Below are 16226 nucleotides of genomic sequence, written 5' to 3'. Positions count from 1 at the left end.
AACAGGATTGCAGTAAAATGAACAATCGTAATTACCTAAAGTTACGTGTCGTCCGAAAATCTATCGAGAATTATTATTTTGTTTTTCCCCATAGTAGTCTTAAAATATTAAAAAAACNGCAGATGATACAATTTCCGTGCAATTTAATATTTTAAATTCGAAGTCTAAAGTTTGGGATATTTTTGTGAGTAACAACTAGTAGATTTATGTAATGATTGTTTTTTTTTTTAGAAAGATAAGTAGCATACTATCCGCTTCGTTTATTTTATTTAGAAATAAATTTAACTAAAAATATGAATTAATTAGAATTTGAATTTGAATCTCAGATACCAACCTCTAAACCTTTTGCCACTTACTCTAGGACAGTCGGTATTTATGCAATGGTTGTTAAATGATGACGTGTATATATGACTTGGCACAAAGAATATTGTAAATATTTAAATGGTGTTGACTCACAAACCTGCAGATGTGGCAAAGGAATTCCAAATTGAAAATTAAATTTTAAGCAATCATCTTGAATCTTACCAATTTTATTTTTGATATTTTACCAATCTTTTACCTTCTAATAAAAAAAATAGTTATTTTCAAAATTACAGAGAGAGAAAATAGTCCTAAAGATTCATCTAATGCTAATAACCAAACAATTGAGGCAAAATATGATTCTTTATTTTTATTTTTTTATTTTTTTATTTTTTTATTGAAGATCATAAAACTATAGCGTAATTAATTTATAGTAAAGTACAAAATATTATATTATTTATAAAAATAAATAGGATATTTTTTGAGAGTACATTTTCATTATTTAAGTAAAGTAATATCAGAGTCATATGTGGTAATTAAAATACAGCAACTCTCAGATTATTTATTATTTAAAAAATTATTTTAAAATTCAGGATGCGATTCATTCGAAGATAAGATTAAAGATCGGCTGTTTCTTTTTTTTTTTTTTTTACATTAAAAGGGTAAAATGTATGGATAGTCCCTACACAACTTAGATTCTAAACTCTTCACAACTGTGTGGTCCCCAAATGTTTTATGTATTACACTTTAGTCCCCCTCGAGGAAAGAAGAAATTCTAATTCTTCTCACAAAATGATCATTTTATCTCAAGCATACAACTTTAAAATAAAATTTTAAAAATATTTGACACTTAAATCAATTTGTTACAAATTAAAGGATTGTAATGTAAAATATGTAACATCACAGGAAGTAAAGGGTTGGGTTATTAAATCTGAATAAGTGATATTATTGATTTGAATGGAGCTAAAAAAATTTCAAAAGTATTAACTCCTTAATACTTCCACGTTATTTTCCAATAATAACATTTATAATCAACAATTCATACCGTTAAATATTTTATAAATGCCACCGAAATTTATTCATTTTTAGATCACTTGAACGATTGATAAAAAATACTGAACAAACATAAAATCTGGTTTATAAAAAACCTCACGAGACGTAAAATTATATTTAAGGGAGAGCCAGTAATTTAAAAGTATTCTAATTCAACTCTTTATTAATTGACTAAACTTAATTTAAATCTAGGGACAATTGAAATATTAGGATAATACAGGGGCTATCCAAACATTGTACACCCCTGAAAAAAAGAAAAAGAAAAAAGAAAATCAACTTTTTTTAGGAGCAGAGAGAGAAGAAGACAGGTAGACTTTATCTGGCTGATGTTCCCCTGCAACTTTTTTTTTTTTTTCCCTCTTTTTTTTGCCACCACACCTACCAAAGAGGGCCTAAAAACGAAAAGAAAATCAAATTAGGATCATCAAGAAGTACTTCAAAAGGTAATCTCTCCTCATCTCATCATAATCATAATCAAAGAGCTCTTTTGGGTTTTTTTTTCTTTTTTTTTTGCCTTTTTTTGGGTAATTTTAGAGTAAAAATAGGTTCTTTGTGAGACCTTGTTGATCTTTGTAAAATCTATATTTTTCTCTTTTTTTGGGGGGGAAATTTATGTCTTTTTTGTTGAGATATGGTTGGAATTAAAGGGCCCCTTGTTTGTATGTTTAATTGAGATCTTGGGGATCTATTCTTTTGGATTGAAACCCATTTGTGAAGTCTCCTCCATGAATCAAATTCCAATCTTTGATTCCCATCAAAGATCTCAGATTCTGAATTAAAAATCATTTTTTTTTAGAATTTTTTCTCATCTGGGTCTTTTTACTTTTGGATGGATTTCTTGTTGGTGATGGAAAGGAATCCCCTTTTGGTGAAATATTGGGGCTATGAAGTGATTAACCCTTTAAAAATATTGTAAATTTCCCAGTAAAGTTTATTCTCATCTGTTGAAAGATCTGCATGTAGATCTTGTTGGTAATTGAAATTCATATATGAAATGTGCTCTTATGATTTCTTTTTGTTATGATTAGTTTCTGTATATGCTTGAAGGCTCTGAGATTTGCTCAGATTCAGTAAATATATTCCTCTTTGACCAGTTTTGGTTCTTCCTTTATGTATTTGCAGTTAAAGAGTGCTCATTTTTTAGTTGTGGATTAGAGATAATAGAGATAGAGTTGAGGAGTGAGAAGGAGAAATTAAGATGGGTGAAGTTTTGCCTGCTAGATACTGGTGCCATGTGTGTGCCGACTTCGTCAATCCGATAATGGAAGCCGAGATCAAGTGCCCCTTCTGCGACGGCGGCTTCGTCGAAGAATTGGATCGCGAGGATGTCGAAACCGCCTCCGAGCTACGATCCGATCGAGCCCTCTCTCTATGGGCCCCCATCTTGATGGGGATGGTCTCTTCGAGAAATTCGAGATCCCGGCGAGAGGAGGAGGAGGAAGAGGAGGGCGACTCCGACCACGAGTTCGACGACTTCACCGCGAACCGAGCAAGGACCTCTGCGATGCTCCAGCTGATACAAAGCATTCGCGGGGTCCGCGAGGGCGAGAGGAGGGGGAGAGACAGGGAGAGAGCGAGAGAGAGGAGAAGTGGTCGGAGCGCGATCGCCTTCGATTCTCTCAACGAGGCAATATTTCTCCAAGGATCGTTCGGATCTGATGATAATTCGGGTGATTCTTCTTTTCCGTTCGGGAACTACTTTATCGAATCGGGTTTCGACCTCTTGTTGCAACATTTGGCGGAAAACGACCCTAATTGTCACGGTACACCTCCCGCTAAGAAGGAGGCGGTGGAAGCATTGCCTATGGTGAAAGTTGCCGAAGTTATGAGTTGTTCGGTTTGTTTAGATGATTTTGAGAAGGGGTCGGTGGCGAAGGAGATGCCGTGTAAGCATAAGTTCCACAAAGATTGCATCTTGCCATGGCTCGAGCTGCATAGTTCGTGCCCCGTTTGTAGGTTTCAGCTCCCCGCCGATGAGTTAAAGGATTCAAATGGGTCTAACAATGGAAGGAGAGTAGAGAGTAATAGTAGCGAAGATGGAAGTGGAGGGAATAGTAATAGAGGATATCTTCCTGTTCTATGGCCTTTCAATGGGGTATTCGCGCAATCGGGGTCTCGTAATGGAGGAAACTCCTCCTCTAATCCATCATCGTCATCTTCTACTTACGGGAGTAGTTCGACTGCTGAGGAAAACTAGCACTGTTGAGAATCTGCGAGTTCCTATCTCTGCAATCTTTTCTTGAAGTCGTTTAGCCTTTGTCGATATCAAACGGTGGCACGGAGTTATAGTCGTATATATACTCCGATATACATATCACGAAGCCACGCTTTTGTCGATGAGATCCAGTGAAGTTTGTGAAGCTGTATTTTTCTTCTTTTCTGCTTTGATACTGCTGTTCTTCTTCTGTACATAATCCTTTCCTAAATCTTAACTTTATTGGGATGAGTTTCTTTCCTTGCCTTATATTCGACTGCGCTTCGCACCGTGTTTCGTTTTTTGATGATTAGTATGTACGAAATGGCGACATACGGGCTGCGTAATTTGTTCTATGTTGTTCCTTGTTTCTTACTTCCAGGAGTTGGGGAAACAACATTCTCTGTAGGATTTGAATTGGTATTTTCCTCTGTATTTGTGAGGAGAGTAACCTCTTCATGATGAGTGTTTTGGTGAAGGTCTTATGTTTTGGAATAGATGCTATTGCACATTTTATTTTGCAAGGGAGAGGATATAAAAGTGTTCAATAGAAGTTTGAAAGAGTTCATTTATATATATACAGAGAGAGAGAGAGAGAAAGAGAGAGGGGGGTTGGGATACTATCGATAGCATCAAGCGTTTAGTGTTATCGAATTTTTCGCCATTAGATTTAACGCTTTGACTATTTTTACCCGTTAGATTATACTATTCAACTAACAACTCATTCAATCCTAGAGAACCCACATTATTCTGACCGTATATTTTTTATCCAAGAGCCGAAACTTAATAGCATCAATAGTTTGGTGCTATTAATAGTATTCCAGCCTAATTCTATATATATATATATATATATATATATATAAACTCAATTACATAATTTCTTTTTTATATTTAGATTTTAAATGAGTAATGCTATTGATTTGACATATATCCATCAAAGCTTGTTGGTGAACACAATTAAAAACCACTGTTATTTTGTGCTTCAAAGAGTGTCAGAATAAATTTGAGGTGGTGGCTCTAACATTCCTTCACATGTTCAACTCCTTTATGATGAGTGATTTTTCTTCTGTTTTATTTTTTACTTCCAAATTACTAAGATCAAAATAACAAATTGTACTCAAATAGGATTGCAAATGGCACCAAAAATTGACAATGATGTGGGACAACTCAAATTTTGGAATGCTCAAATGGGACTGCAAATTGCTTGTTCTAAAACCCAACCTGGCAATAGTTATCCTGATGTGCTTGACAAGTTCTGATTAGACAAATATAATCAAAAGTCTCTGGAATATCAGTATCAACTTCATTCCTACATCTTATCAGACAAATTACTCAGGTCCATTATCCATGTACAAGAGCCCACAATTGCATGAATACAAACTTATCTTCATATTTGGAAAGGAAGAGGCCAAATTATTCATCAGTACTGCCAACGAGTCTCAGATAAGAAGCGTAACGGAAGTTCGAATCTGTAATCTTTATGCGACAGCTCGGTTGCCATAACCACTGAGCTGTCATAAGAAGCGTAACGGAAGTTCGAACCTGCAATCTTTAAGCGACCGCTCAGTCGCCATAACCGCTGAGTTATCAGTAAAGTGGCAGTAAAATAAACAATCATGTATACACCCATACAAAAACCAATACTACTTGATATGTACATAGCAACATTACATAATATGCAGATTAAAGAAAGATCTAATTTTGCTATAGCTTAACAATAACCATCCTCACTCTTTTACAGCAAAAGTATGCTAATTAAGATTCTATTCTCTCCCAGGACTCTTCGGATCATGACGGTTATTAGCGCCCGACCCGGGGTAGTCGTTGATCTCGATGTCCATCCTCTCGATCTCGCCTCTGATGTTCTTTGCTTCCTGCTTCAGTAAAAGCTCATGTTAATGTGTTGTACATAAATTCTGCAGGACATGTCCAATGCCTATTGTGTGGTGCCACACGACTGATTAGATTGCCTCTGATTCATGCACACAATTTAAAATCCGTGCTTTACGATGTCGGTACTTCTGGAGGTCGAGAATGGCAGTGATATCTTTTCTGGACAAAGATTTTTGAGATAATGGAAAAAGTAGATGGCAATTAGAGGGGTTTTTTTTTTTTTTTTTTTTTCCTTCTTATTTCAGCTTCTGAAACGACTTCTCTATTCATCTGATTCTCTACTGCAAAAGGCAATAGTTGGATTTTAAAAATGCTTTGATCTACAGTTTTTGCTTTTGCCTTCACTAAGCCAAAAAAAATTATGCTCTTGCTATTCAAATTGGAGTAATTTCAATGACAAAAAAAACAAATTTGTTACTACTTCCTTAAATTGCCTGGTTGGGGGAGGGCATGCATGTTGATGTAACTCATGAATTGAACTAAGTTTAGGAGATATCTACAAAATTATATTGCAACTTATTAAGGAAATGACCCTATTTTTTCTGTTTGAAATTGAATAGGACTCCATTAATTCTTGAATCAATGTTGGGGTTAATACCATCTTTTCAAAACATAACACAAATCATAAACCCACAAATCATAAGATTACATCCAATAAATTTAAGGCTATTGAACCATAATTCCATGTTGAGATCCCCAAACACTGCTCAAAGAGAGAGAGAGAGAGAGAGAGAGAGAGAGAGAGAGAGAGAACCTGGTGAAGCACTTGCAGAGCTGGTGAATCTTGGTTCCTTAATGCAAGGCTTCCTGAAAAATAAGATTACAGATCACAGAAATCAATTAAACCATTGCATAAAGAAAAATATTACACCTTAAATCATCAACTTATTAACTGCACAAGAGCATATAAGAAAACCCAATAATAATAATAATATAATGAGACAAAAATGACATTACTTGATAGAGCAGCAGCAAATGAAGGGAGAAAAAGGCATGAGAGGAAGAAGAGAACTAGAGCTAAGAACAGATGGAGGAAGTGCTTCTTCTGAGCCATCATTTTATTTTATTTTATTTTTTTTTGCAAGAAAACCCCTTTGCTTAACAATTTTGCTAGTTCTAGTGTGTTCTAATGATGGTAGGTGATGGTGGTGGTGGGAATTTATACAAGTCCAAAGGACACACCATGCTCACACCTACCAAAGTCAAACTCCATTTCTTAATAATGAGCAATAAATTATGTTATTATTGGTAAAATTCCATAAATATCCCCTATTAAATAATGTATTGACATCTCTATGATTCAAAAATTAGATTTGTATGCAAAATTAAGTCTATAATTTGTAAAGGCTTTTAAATTCAAAATTATTGGATAGCATTATCAATAGATTATATTAGGTGAATCTAATCAAATTCAGTTAATATATAGTAACCAGATTCAATATATTTGCTAACACTCGTTATTGATTTGAAATTGTAATTGAAAAAATGACATCTAGTTTTTGACTTGTAAGTATGTCTTTAAGTAAATTTTTTTAGGAATAAACATATAAAACTATATACTATATATTTATTTATTTATGGGATAATTGCCTATATACCCTTCATACGTTTGAAAATATCCGATTTATTTCTACTTTTTTTTTTTTTTCTAAAATACCCCTCATATGTTCCACCGTTATTGCAAAATATCCCGCAGTTATCCCTTGTTAAGTTAACTTGGGTTAAACGTGAGTTAAATATCTATCACAGTTAAAAAAAAAATAAAATGCCAATTTTGTCCTTAACTTAAGAGTAAATAAGAAATATTGGTGACGGTAAAAGGGTATATTTGAAAAGATCAAAAGTCAAAATACTTTTTGTGCCCCTGACTTAAGGGCAAATAAGAAAAGTCGGTGATGATGGAAGGGTATATTTGAAAGGGCAAAATAGTAATTTTATACAGATAACAGAGTTTATTAATAAATTTTAACTCTAGGGATATATTTGAAATAGGTTGGAACGTAAAAAGAGTATTTTTAATATTTGCCTTTTAAGAGGGGTAAATTAGAAAGTCGTAAACTTTTTAGGAGTATATAAGCAATTATCTCTTTATTTATTTATTTACTTAGTGGGGTCTTGTCACCTCCCACCTTTTGCTTCAAGCTATTTTGACCCTTCCTCAATTTCTGAAGAGGAAGTAAATTGACTGATAATAAAGCCATAGACCCACATTTCCTATGCCTTAAGAAAATGACATATGAATGATCTTAGACAGATCCCAAGAAGGAGAAGGAACAATAATTCCAAGAATCTAAAAAGCATGATTGCTGCTGATTTACAGTACTTGTGTGCATAAAAATAAGTTTTCTGAATGGTGATATAAATTATCAAGCTTTTAAATTGAATAAGTTTTAATAAATATGTCACACTTTGAATTATTTGGATATAGACTAGGTCTTATCCTTCACAATTAACTTATGAAAAATGTTGAATTTATACACTTTATTATAAGATACACATCTTACACATTTTATATATATATATATATATATATATATATATATATATATATATATATATAGAGTCCGGCTACTATACTCTATGAGTACGATCGCCCCGTACTCATAAATTGTTTCGAATCGATGATCCATACCGTTAAACATTATCTAAGTATTTAAAACTTCTAAAAATCAATTTCATAATTTTTCGAATCATTTACCTTACGATCAAAAGCTCACAAAATTGATAATTTTTAACGGCGGTATAGGATACTTGTTAGTTTAACAGTGTAAAAGAATCAAAATCGGTTGAATTTTTGATAGAAAATTCTATTCACTATATAGATAAAGATCAATAATCCGATCTTAAATTGAAGGATCCGATCATCCATTTTTAGGATATCGTTCGATTTCGACCGTTCATTTATGCCCGCTTGATGGACTTTATTATGATTTTAAAAAATTACGAAATTTATTTTTAGAAGTTTCAAATACTCTAGATCATATTTAACGGAGTGAATCGTCGATTCGGAACCCCATCACGAAAACAACTTATGTAGAAGAGGCCTACTACTCATAAGAGCATAGTAGCCCTACTCTATATATATATATTATATAAGAGTGAGGCTACTATGCTATCGGAAGCACGGAGCCTTCCGTGCTTCCAGCTCGTTTTCGATGTTGCGACTTTCGAGTCGTCGATCAGCTCCGTTAAACTTGATCTAGAGTATTTGAAGTACTAGAAAATAAATTTTATGATTTTACGATATCATTTGCCTAATGAACGAAGGGGCTCAAAATCAACGGCAGAAAATAAAAATCTTACAAAATGTAATAATATGACATTGAAATTTTAAATCAAAGATATTGATCTTGTTTTATATAGTATAAAGAATTTTCTATCAAAATTTCACGTGATTTGAATATTTCTACAACGTTAAACTTGCAAACGGCTCACTATGGCCATTGAAATTTGTTGATTTTGAACTCATTCGATCACTAGGCAAATGATATCGAAAAATAATAAAATTTATTTTCTAGGTACTCCAAATACTCTAGATCAAGTTTAACGGAGCCGATCGACGATTCGAAAGTCGCAACATCGAAGACGAGCTGGAAGCACGGAAGGCTTCGTGCTTCCGATAGTATAGTAGCCTCACTCTCTCTCTCTCTCTCTCTCTCTCTCTCTCTATATATATATATATATATATATATATTGTAAAGTAAATCGCAGCGAAGGTTTCATAAGTGCTTAAAATTTTAATTTAGATGTTTGTCATAGTAAAATTATCAGAACTTTTTAATTTGTTAATTATTTTATCAATAATATCTGCAGTTCAAAACAAAAGCAGAAGTGAACGAAGTGCGAAAACGCTACGTCATTAATTTTATTACTTATATAAGCGAATAAGTTCAATTTATGATTAAACTAGTGTAATAACCGTGCTATATGATGGGTGTATAATTAGAAAAAAAATAAAAAATTGCAGCAAAAGAAGATGAAACAACGATAAAAGAAGCGACGATAAGAGATGAGATTAATCTTGCCAATAAAGGAAGATAACAGCTGAAGAAAATAAAAGAGAAATAGTTTGATCAAATACAGAGGTGTGACCTATATAGTTCAGTTCGAGCCAAAAAAAAAATGAAAAATCTAATTTGGTTCAGGCAAAGAAAGAGAAAAATATGTGAAGGATTTGAGCCGATTCGGAATAAAGCCTACACCTAACAATAAAAAAATATTACTATATGATAAATTTAGAGAGAATAATGTATAAATATATAGGTACATCAAAGATACTTGGAGGCATATACTAAGTCCTAAAATTTGTTGGCACCATGAGCACCATGTTTTGGGTGTGACTGTTCATGATCATAAATGATGATATCAAAAGTAGGGTTTGTGATGGGTGTGGTGCTCTTCATAGGACCACAATTAATTAGTGGGAGGTGTTTCACCATCAAAAAAAAAAACGAAAAGAAAAAAACAATATAAAAAAGAAAAATGCCTAAAAGAAGATGAATCAAATTGCCTCAAACTTTATCTTAATACATGTGAGTTCATTTAATAATAATTGATTATTAAAGTTTAGTATATACATTAGTCAATTCATGGTGCCTTCACCGACTTTCTCATACTATATTATTTTCTTTGTCGCGTTTAGGAGATAGCAATGTGTTTGCAGAGATGTGCAAGACTTTGTTTGAAATTATAGAGAGATTGCGTGAATCGATTACAATATATTTTCTATGTTATATTAGAAAAAAGAAAAGCACATTTTTTGGGATAAATTTTACGTTTGATCCTCAAACTATCATGCTAGTGACAATTTGATTTTAAAACTTTAATTTGTTACGGTACTATAACCTAATTTAATTGGCTAGATATTGATATATTGCTAATGTAGAGATAATGTAATAATATTGTGATCGATGATGTATCAATAATTAAAATTATACATTACTTTTGTATCAACGTTGTGGTAGAACTTAGGCTTAGTTTGATATTTAGGTTTATCTAACGCTATTAGATAAAATGGAGATGAGAAAAAAACATATATGAATATACTTCTGCGTTCTCCGGTGGGACCGCAGAAAATATATCGTAACCGACTCATCTAACTGACTCATCACGATATGTGGAACGCAATATAACGTATGAAAACAAACGGGGTATTTTTCTAATGTACCTTCTCACCGTACTTAATGCAATATCCCCACAATTCCAAAGGAAGCCTTAGTCAACTAAATTGGATTGTCAGATTTAATTATAACTATTCGTAAAGTGAGCCAGTGTTTGGCCCATTAGGCCTTTAAATTTAATACTTCTTGGGGCATGATTTATGGGCTAGGATTGGGCCAATTTGCAGTGAAAAGGTTGCCTACAATTAATTGAGCCATTTGGTTAATATATATATTTTTATTATTTTTAGGCAAATATGTGTGAAGACTCCTGTACTATTAAACCGTTTTAAAGTGGACCCTCAATTATTTTACTTTTAATTAATGCCTCCTTTTGTTTTGATTTTGGTATATACATATATATATATATATTTTGGTATATATATATATATATATAATATTATAAATTTTTAGGAGAGACTCAAACACTCAGCCTTATGATCAATGGCCGAGTTTTTTATTTACGGATTATAGTAATTTAGTTATTTCTTTATCAAAATTTTTTTTGAAAAATATATGTTATATACTCTCGCTCACTTTTTGAAAACTATTATTTATTTTATTCAGTCCCTTATATTTTGGGCTGCTTGTTGTTCTTGCATTTCTTATCCTATGTTTTGCAAAATTTGGAAGCTACTAATAATTCGTAGTACCGATAAGTAATAAATAGAAACTAGGGGGACTAATATGCAAAAATGGGCATATTCCATTCTTTTCCCATATATTTTCATCTCCGGATAAATCCCACTCCCTCACATTCGCATCCATAAAACCCTCGCCCTCTCCCCACCGTCCTCTCTCTCTCTCTCTCTCTCTCTCTCTCTCGTCCCCCGAGGGTTTGAATCGCCGCCACCGGAGTACGGTGGCGGCGCCACCGCACCGACCTTCTCCGGCCACCGCCATGGGCGGCGCCTCCAAGCTCCTCATGCTCCTCTCGACCCCCTTCTCCCTCATGTACCCCCGCCCCTCCGCCCTACGCCTCGCCTCCCTCTCCGCCGCCCCCGGCCTCGCCCGCGGCCGCCGCTTCCTCTCCTCCTCCTCCTCCGCCGTTTCCGGGCTCCCGCGTAGTAGCTCGCCCGTGGCCGGAGTGGACGAGGCTCGTGGAGCATCTAGCGGCCGGGGGGTATGCGGATCGTCTGGGTGCGGTGTCCTCCGTCGCCATTGGTGGCAGCGTCGGCGGCGGCGACGATGACTCGTTTTTCGATCGAGAGGGTCTCACGGAGGAGTTCATTAAGACCGCGGGGACGTGCCTTTCATTTGCTAGGGATCGACCAGAGTTACTGAGGTGATATGATAGTTTGTCAACCGAATTTGATCTTAATTCGTACCCTTACTTTGTGCATATTTGAGCTACTGTAAAATGTTTGGGATTGAATATTTTAGGATGCTGTCGAAGAAGGATATTGAGGTTATTGTCGAAAATGGATCACCACTCGTATTCAGGAACGGGGACAACTCAATTAGACGGATGCGATCGTTCTTAAATGGTTCTGAAAGCAATGTAAGTTACCTGATTCTTAAAGTAATAATTTTTCGAGCTGTTATTGGGGCCTCTATAGATCTCCCAAGTGCACCAATTTGCTGTAGGTGATGGTTGAACTACTGCTCTTGTGTTCTTCTTTGTTTTCGACAACAGGGCCGAAGCTTCTAGTGTCCTTTGTCATGCATGTAAAAAGGATTTCCATAACTGATAAAAATAGGATTACTTTTTTTGTGGCTTCTGTGCCATTCTATATTGCTAATTATTTCAAGCCATGCTTCCACCACAATCCTGCAAATGCTAGATCTGCTATTTGTCAACTCATGTGATTTTGACAATTGGTTGGTGCTCGGGTCTGGTAGTGATCATTGGTAATTTGGTAGGATACTTGAATGGTTTCGCTTGAATGGTTTCACTACAAAAAGGGAAAACCTTCAACATAAATCAGCTTGTAATTGGATTGAAATGAGAAGAAAGCAAACCCATCTACTTTTTCTGGTTCAAAGCCCTACTTCAAATCAACCGGGAAACATGATTGAGAAAAGTTATGCGAGTTTAGTGATGTGCTGGTATAAAAGAGAGCACAGGCATAATTTGGATGATTTTTATGATTGTCCATTGATGTTCTAGCATAGTTCTGTTTTATTTTTTACTTTTACAGTATATGCAATTTTGGTTTTGGCCCCTCTCCTTGTTGGTTCTTGAGGTGGTTGAAAAATAATCTCTAATATTTAAAACTTCTTCAGTCTACATATTATACTGAGTTTAGATGGGACTCATAAACTAGGCTAGCTTTGTATGACTTGTATCTTTTGTTGTTTTGGTAAATATTCAATGATGAAGTTTTAAAACTCCATCAGGTGTTGGAATCAGAAACGGCGAAAACTGTTGATATCATCCGGTACTTGTTGAGTTACATATTTAATCCTGATGGTACAGTAGATGCCAGCAACTCCAAAGCTAAAGAACTTACCGAGGCATCTGTAAGGAATCTATTTGCCGAGTTGGTAAGTGTCAGTGGAACTGTCCGGGCAACCAGCATTCTTGAGTCAACTAGACAGCCTCCCTTACAACAGCATGAGCAGCTCTCTAGGCCTCCTGGGCAAAATATTGAAATGAAAAGAGGTGACTGGATTTGCCCAACGTAAGTTTTCTTCTACATTATTTTTTTCCAGCATTTTTGTATGGTGCAGTGAAAATTTGTCATTGTAACAACATTTTCTTCTTCATGTGGGGATAGGATATGTTCTTTCTTTCTTGCATTGAATGCCCGGGGGTCTTCTGGATATCTGATTTCCGCTTATTTTATAATTATGCCCTGCAGCTTGTTTTTCAGATTCTGATTCGGGTTTCTGCACTTTTAGTAAGAGTCCATTTGTTTTATGTTACTGTGATTGCTGACATATGCTTTTCTTATTTTGTTGCTTAGTTTCACTATGTTTGCCGTTTGTTCGCTTTAAGTTTGTGATGTTTTCTTCTTTTCCTTTTTGCATTTTAAATGGCAGAATATAAATCCCAGAGTGCCCAGCCCTTTTCTTAGTATATGAAATGGCGTAAAACTTCAGGTCTCTTTTAGGTCATCATACGTTGTAATGCTATTTCTTCGTACAATGTTGCCTTTTATTCTTTTCTTTTACTCTTGCTGTCTATGGAAAATCCGAAGAGAACATGTTTGGGGGCAATCTTATTTTGTTGCTTTTAAAGGAGACTTGATGTGGATGGTCAGCTGTATTTAGTTTCAGGTAAACATTGGGTGAACAAAGATGGAAATGCATGTTTCCATTCAGGATATGGCATTTCGCAAAACTGAACTGCAAGAAAGTCGTTTATTATGGTTCAATTTTGTCTGATATAGAGTAAATTTGACTATTAGACGAGCACTACAGAAGGAAAATTAATATTCATTTGGTATTATAAAATGACCACCCATTTATGTTCGATGTGGTATTTTAATTACTGTGTCTGGACAGAGTTAATGCTGACGGATTGCATCAACCTCGTCATAATATTATAAAACATGTAATCATATTTTTTGGATTTGAATGGTTTATTACAGTTGCATTCACGCCAAGGTTCTTTGATGTAATTTACTGATGGATCTCCTTTGTAACTACAAAATATCATTCTAGGCTCCTCTTTTCTAGGCAAGATAGCAGTATAATCAAATTGTTCTTCCTCTATGCAGATGTAGTTTCATGAACTTTGCCAGGAATATGAGATGCCTTGAATGCAATGAGGTGCGGCCAAAGAGAGTATTGACTGGTGGAGAGTGGGAATGCCCTCAGTAAGCTCATTTTTCATGATTCTTTTATTGGATTATTGAATTTAAACCCCTTCAAGTACTAATGAACCTAATATCCTATCCCCTTCTTGTTTTTAGATGTGACTTCTTTAATTATGGGAGGAACATGTCATGCTTAAGGTGTGACTGCAAGCGGCCTGGAGAGCTCCCAGTGAACCCTCTCGCCCCAAGTGGCAGTACAGTATTTAACAGAACCTCAAGTGTTGAACAGATCCTTAATGGGAGCAATGTTCAATTCAGAAATAATTCAGGCATTGGTGGCCCCTCGAGCGGAACACAATTTGGACGATTTAGTGGGGCTGGTTCTGATAAATCGTCAATCAGTGAGACTTTAGACCGAATTCTAGGTCGTCCCTCAGCTTCATCTGGATCAAATAATGAAAATGTTAACTCTTCAGAGAACAGAGAGAATTTAGTGAACCAAAGGAGAGATCCAAACCATGTTCCTTTTGTACCATTGCCTCCTGATATGTTCGCTACGACGCAAAATACGAACCCTAACACGCAATCTGCAGAAAATACAATTGCCAATAGAAGTGAGAAAGAAGATTCGGATGCTGCTGAGAGATGGTCGAAGAAAGTTGCTGAGCTTGACAACACGGCGGATCTTTCGAGCGCAATATCCGATGAGGATTTTCCAGAGATAATGCCCATGAGGAAAGGTGAGAATCGGTTTGTTATTAGCAAGAAAAAAGACCGGTCTTTGACATCCCCGCAGTACAAAAGGCGCATTGCCCTTGAGCAAGCAAATAACTCCAATTTTGTCCCCTTCGTTCCTTTCCCTCCCGACTATTTTGCCAAAAAAGACAAGTCCTCGGAAGCTAATGCTTCTCCAACTGTCGGATCCACAGAAGGTTCTAGACCACCTGAAACTAATGGTACTAACTTGTCACAGAATAACCTGAATGAGAAGAAGGCTAGTTCGGCTTACGGGACCGCTAATGATTCATCCCAAGAACCCAACACATCTGGGTACAGTAGAAGCAATAATAGTTGGAACAGCGGCTATTCGACCAACAACACATTCGGCAGTAGCAGTGGCGGCGGTGTTAGCACTCAACAACCAGAAAGTGCTTCTAATTCTAAAGAAAGCTGGAACAGGGGCTTTCCTGGGAAGAGCTTGGAAGGATCCGCTGTTAAGGATCCTGACCCGTTGGACATGTCGGAGGAAGCAAAGGCGGAGAGGTGGTTCCGAAGGGCTGCTCAGATAAAGGATATTTCCGAATTGGCGAACATTCCCGATGAAGATTTCCCGGAGATCATGCCGATGAGGAAGGGCGTGAATAGATTCGTCGTGAGCAAGCGGAAAACACCATTAGAGAGGAGGTTGACATCTCCGCAGTATAGAAGAAATCTACCAATTGTGAGCTCTGAACCGGAGAAAGATTCTAATTGAAGTGTTGGTCAACGTTGTTTCTGCTTCATCAAGAATCGTGGGAACAAGCCTGAAATTATCTTCAAATTTTGATCACATAAAAGAGTACTTGTGAGACATATCTCTCTGGTTTAACTTTTGTTTTCAAAGTATCGTGTATCTGGAACAATAATGTGGATGTTAACTTAAAACTTTATTATCATATGTCGAAAATTTGGTTTTAGTATGAAACTTTTTATGTGCTATGTATACGAGATGTTCAAACTTACGTATCAGGTAATAATTATTGTTTGGCATTTTGTTGGCCTCATAGTCAATGTAACTAACAGTGTCCATTTTGAGTTAATTCTCTCTTCTTATGCATCTGTTATCGTTAACAATGCCTGGGACATGCCTTTTTCTTTTCTTATTATTTTCTGTGATGTTTCTCAATTTTTTTCATTTATGTGATATTATTTTCTATTTTAATG

At 35.6% G+C, this 16226-nt stretch overlaps 2 protein-coding genes across 2 annotated transcripts; both read left to right on the top strand.

Moving 5' to 3' along the window:
• LOC109728241 (probable E3 ubiquitin-protein ligase RHC1A) lies at positions 1640-3817 on the top strand. The gene is made up of 2 exons (XM_020258607.1): positions 1640-1796; positions 2476-3817. The coding sequence occupies exon 2, from the start codon at positions 2552-2554 to the stop codon at positions 3548-3550; it is 999 nt and encodes a 332-aa protein (XP_020114196.1). The 5' UTR covers positions 1640-1796; positions 2476-2551; the 3' UTR covers positions 3551-3817.
• Positions 11442-16078, top strand: LOC109728349 (zinc finger protein VAR3, chloroplastic; the record flags this gene model as incomplete). The annotated part of the gene is made up of 5 exons (XM_020258736.1): positions 11442-11884; positions 11983-12100; positions 12940-13223; positions 14265-14363; positions 14460-16078. Coding segments are annotated over 5 exons (2262 nt in total), but the record flags the coding sequence as incomplete, so codon positions are not given.

The sequence above is a fragment of the Ananas comosus genome, linkage group 23, assembly GCF_001540865.1.
Source record: "Ananas comosus cultivar F153 linkage group 23, ASM154086v1, whole genome shotgun sequence".
NCBI classification, from domain to species: domain Eukaryota; kingdom Viridiplantae; phylum Streptophyta; class Magnoliopsida; order Poales; family Bromeliaceae; genus Ananas; species Ananas comosus.
Note: the sequence above shows the minus strand (reverse complement) of the source record. Positions and strands in the feature narration are given on the sequence as shown.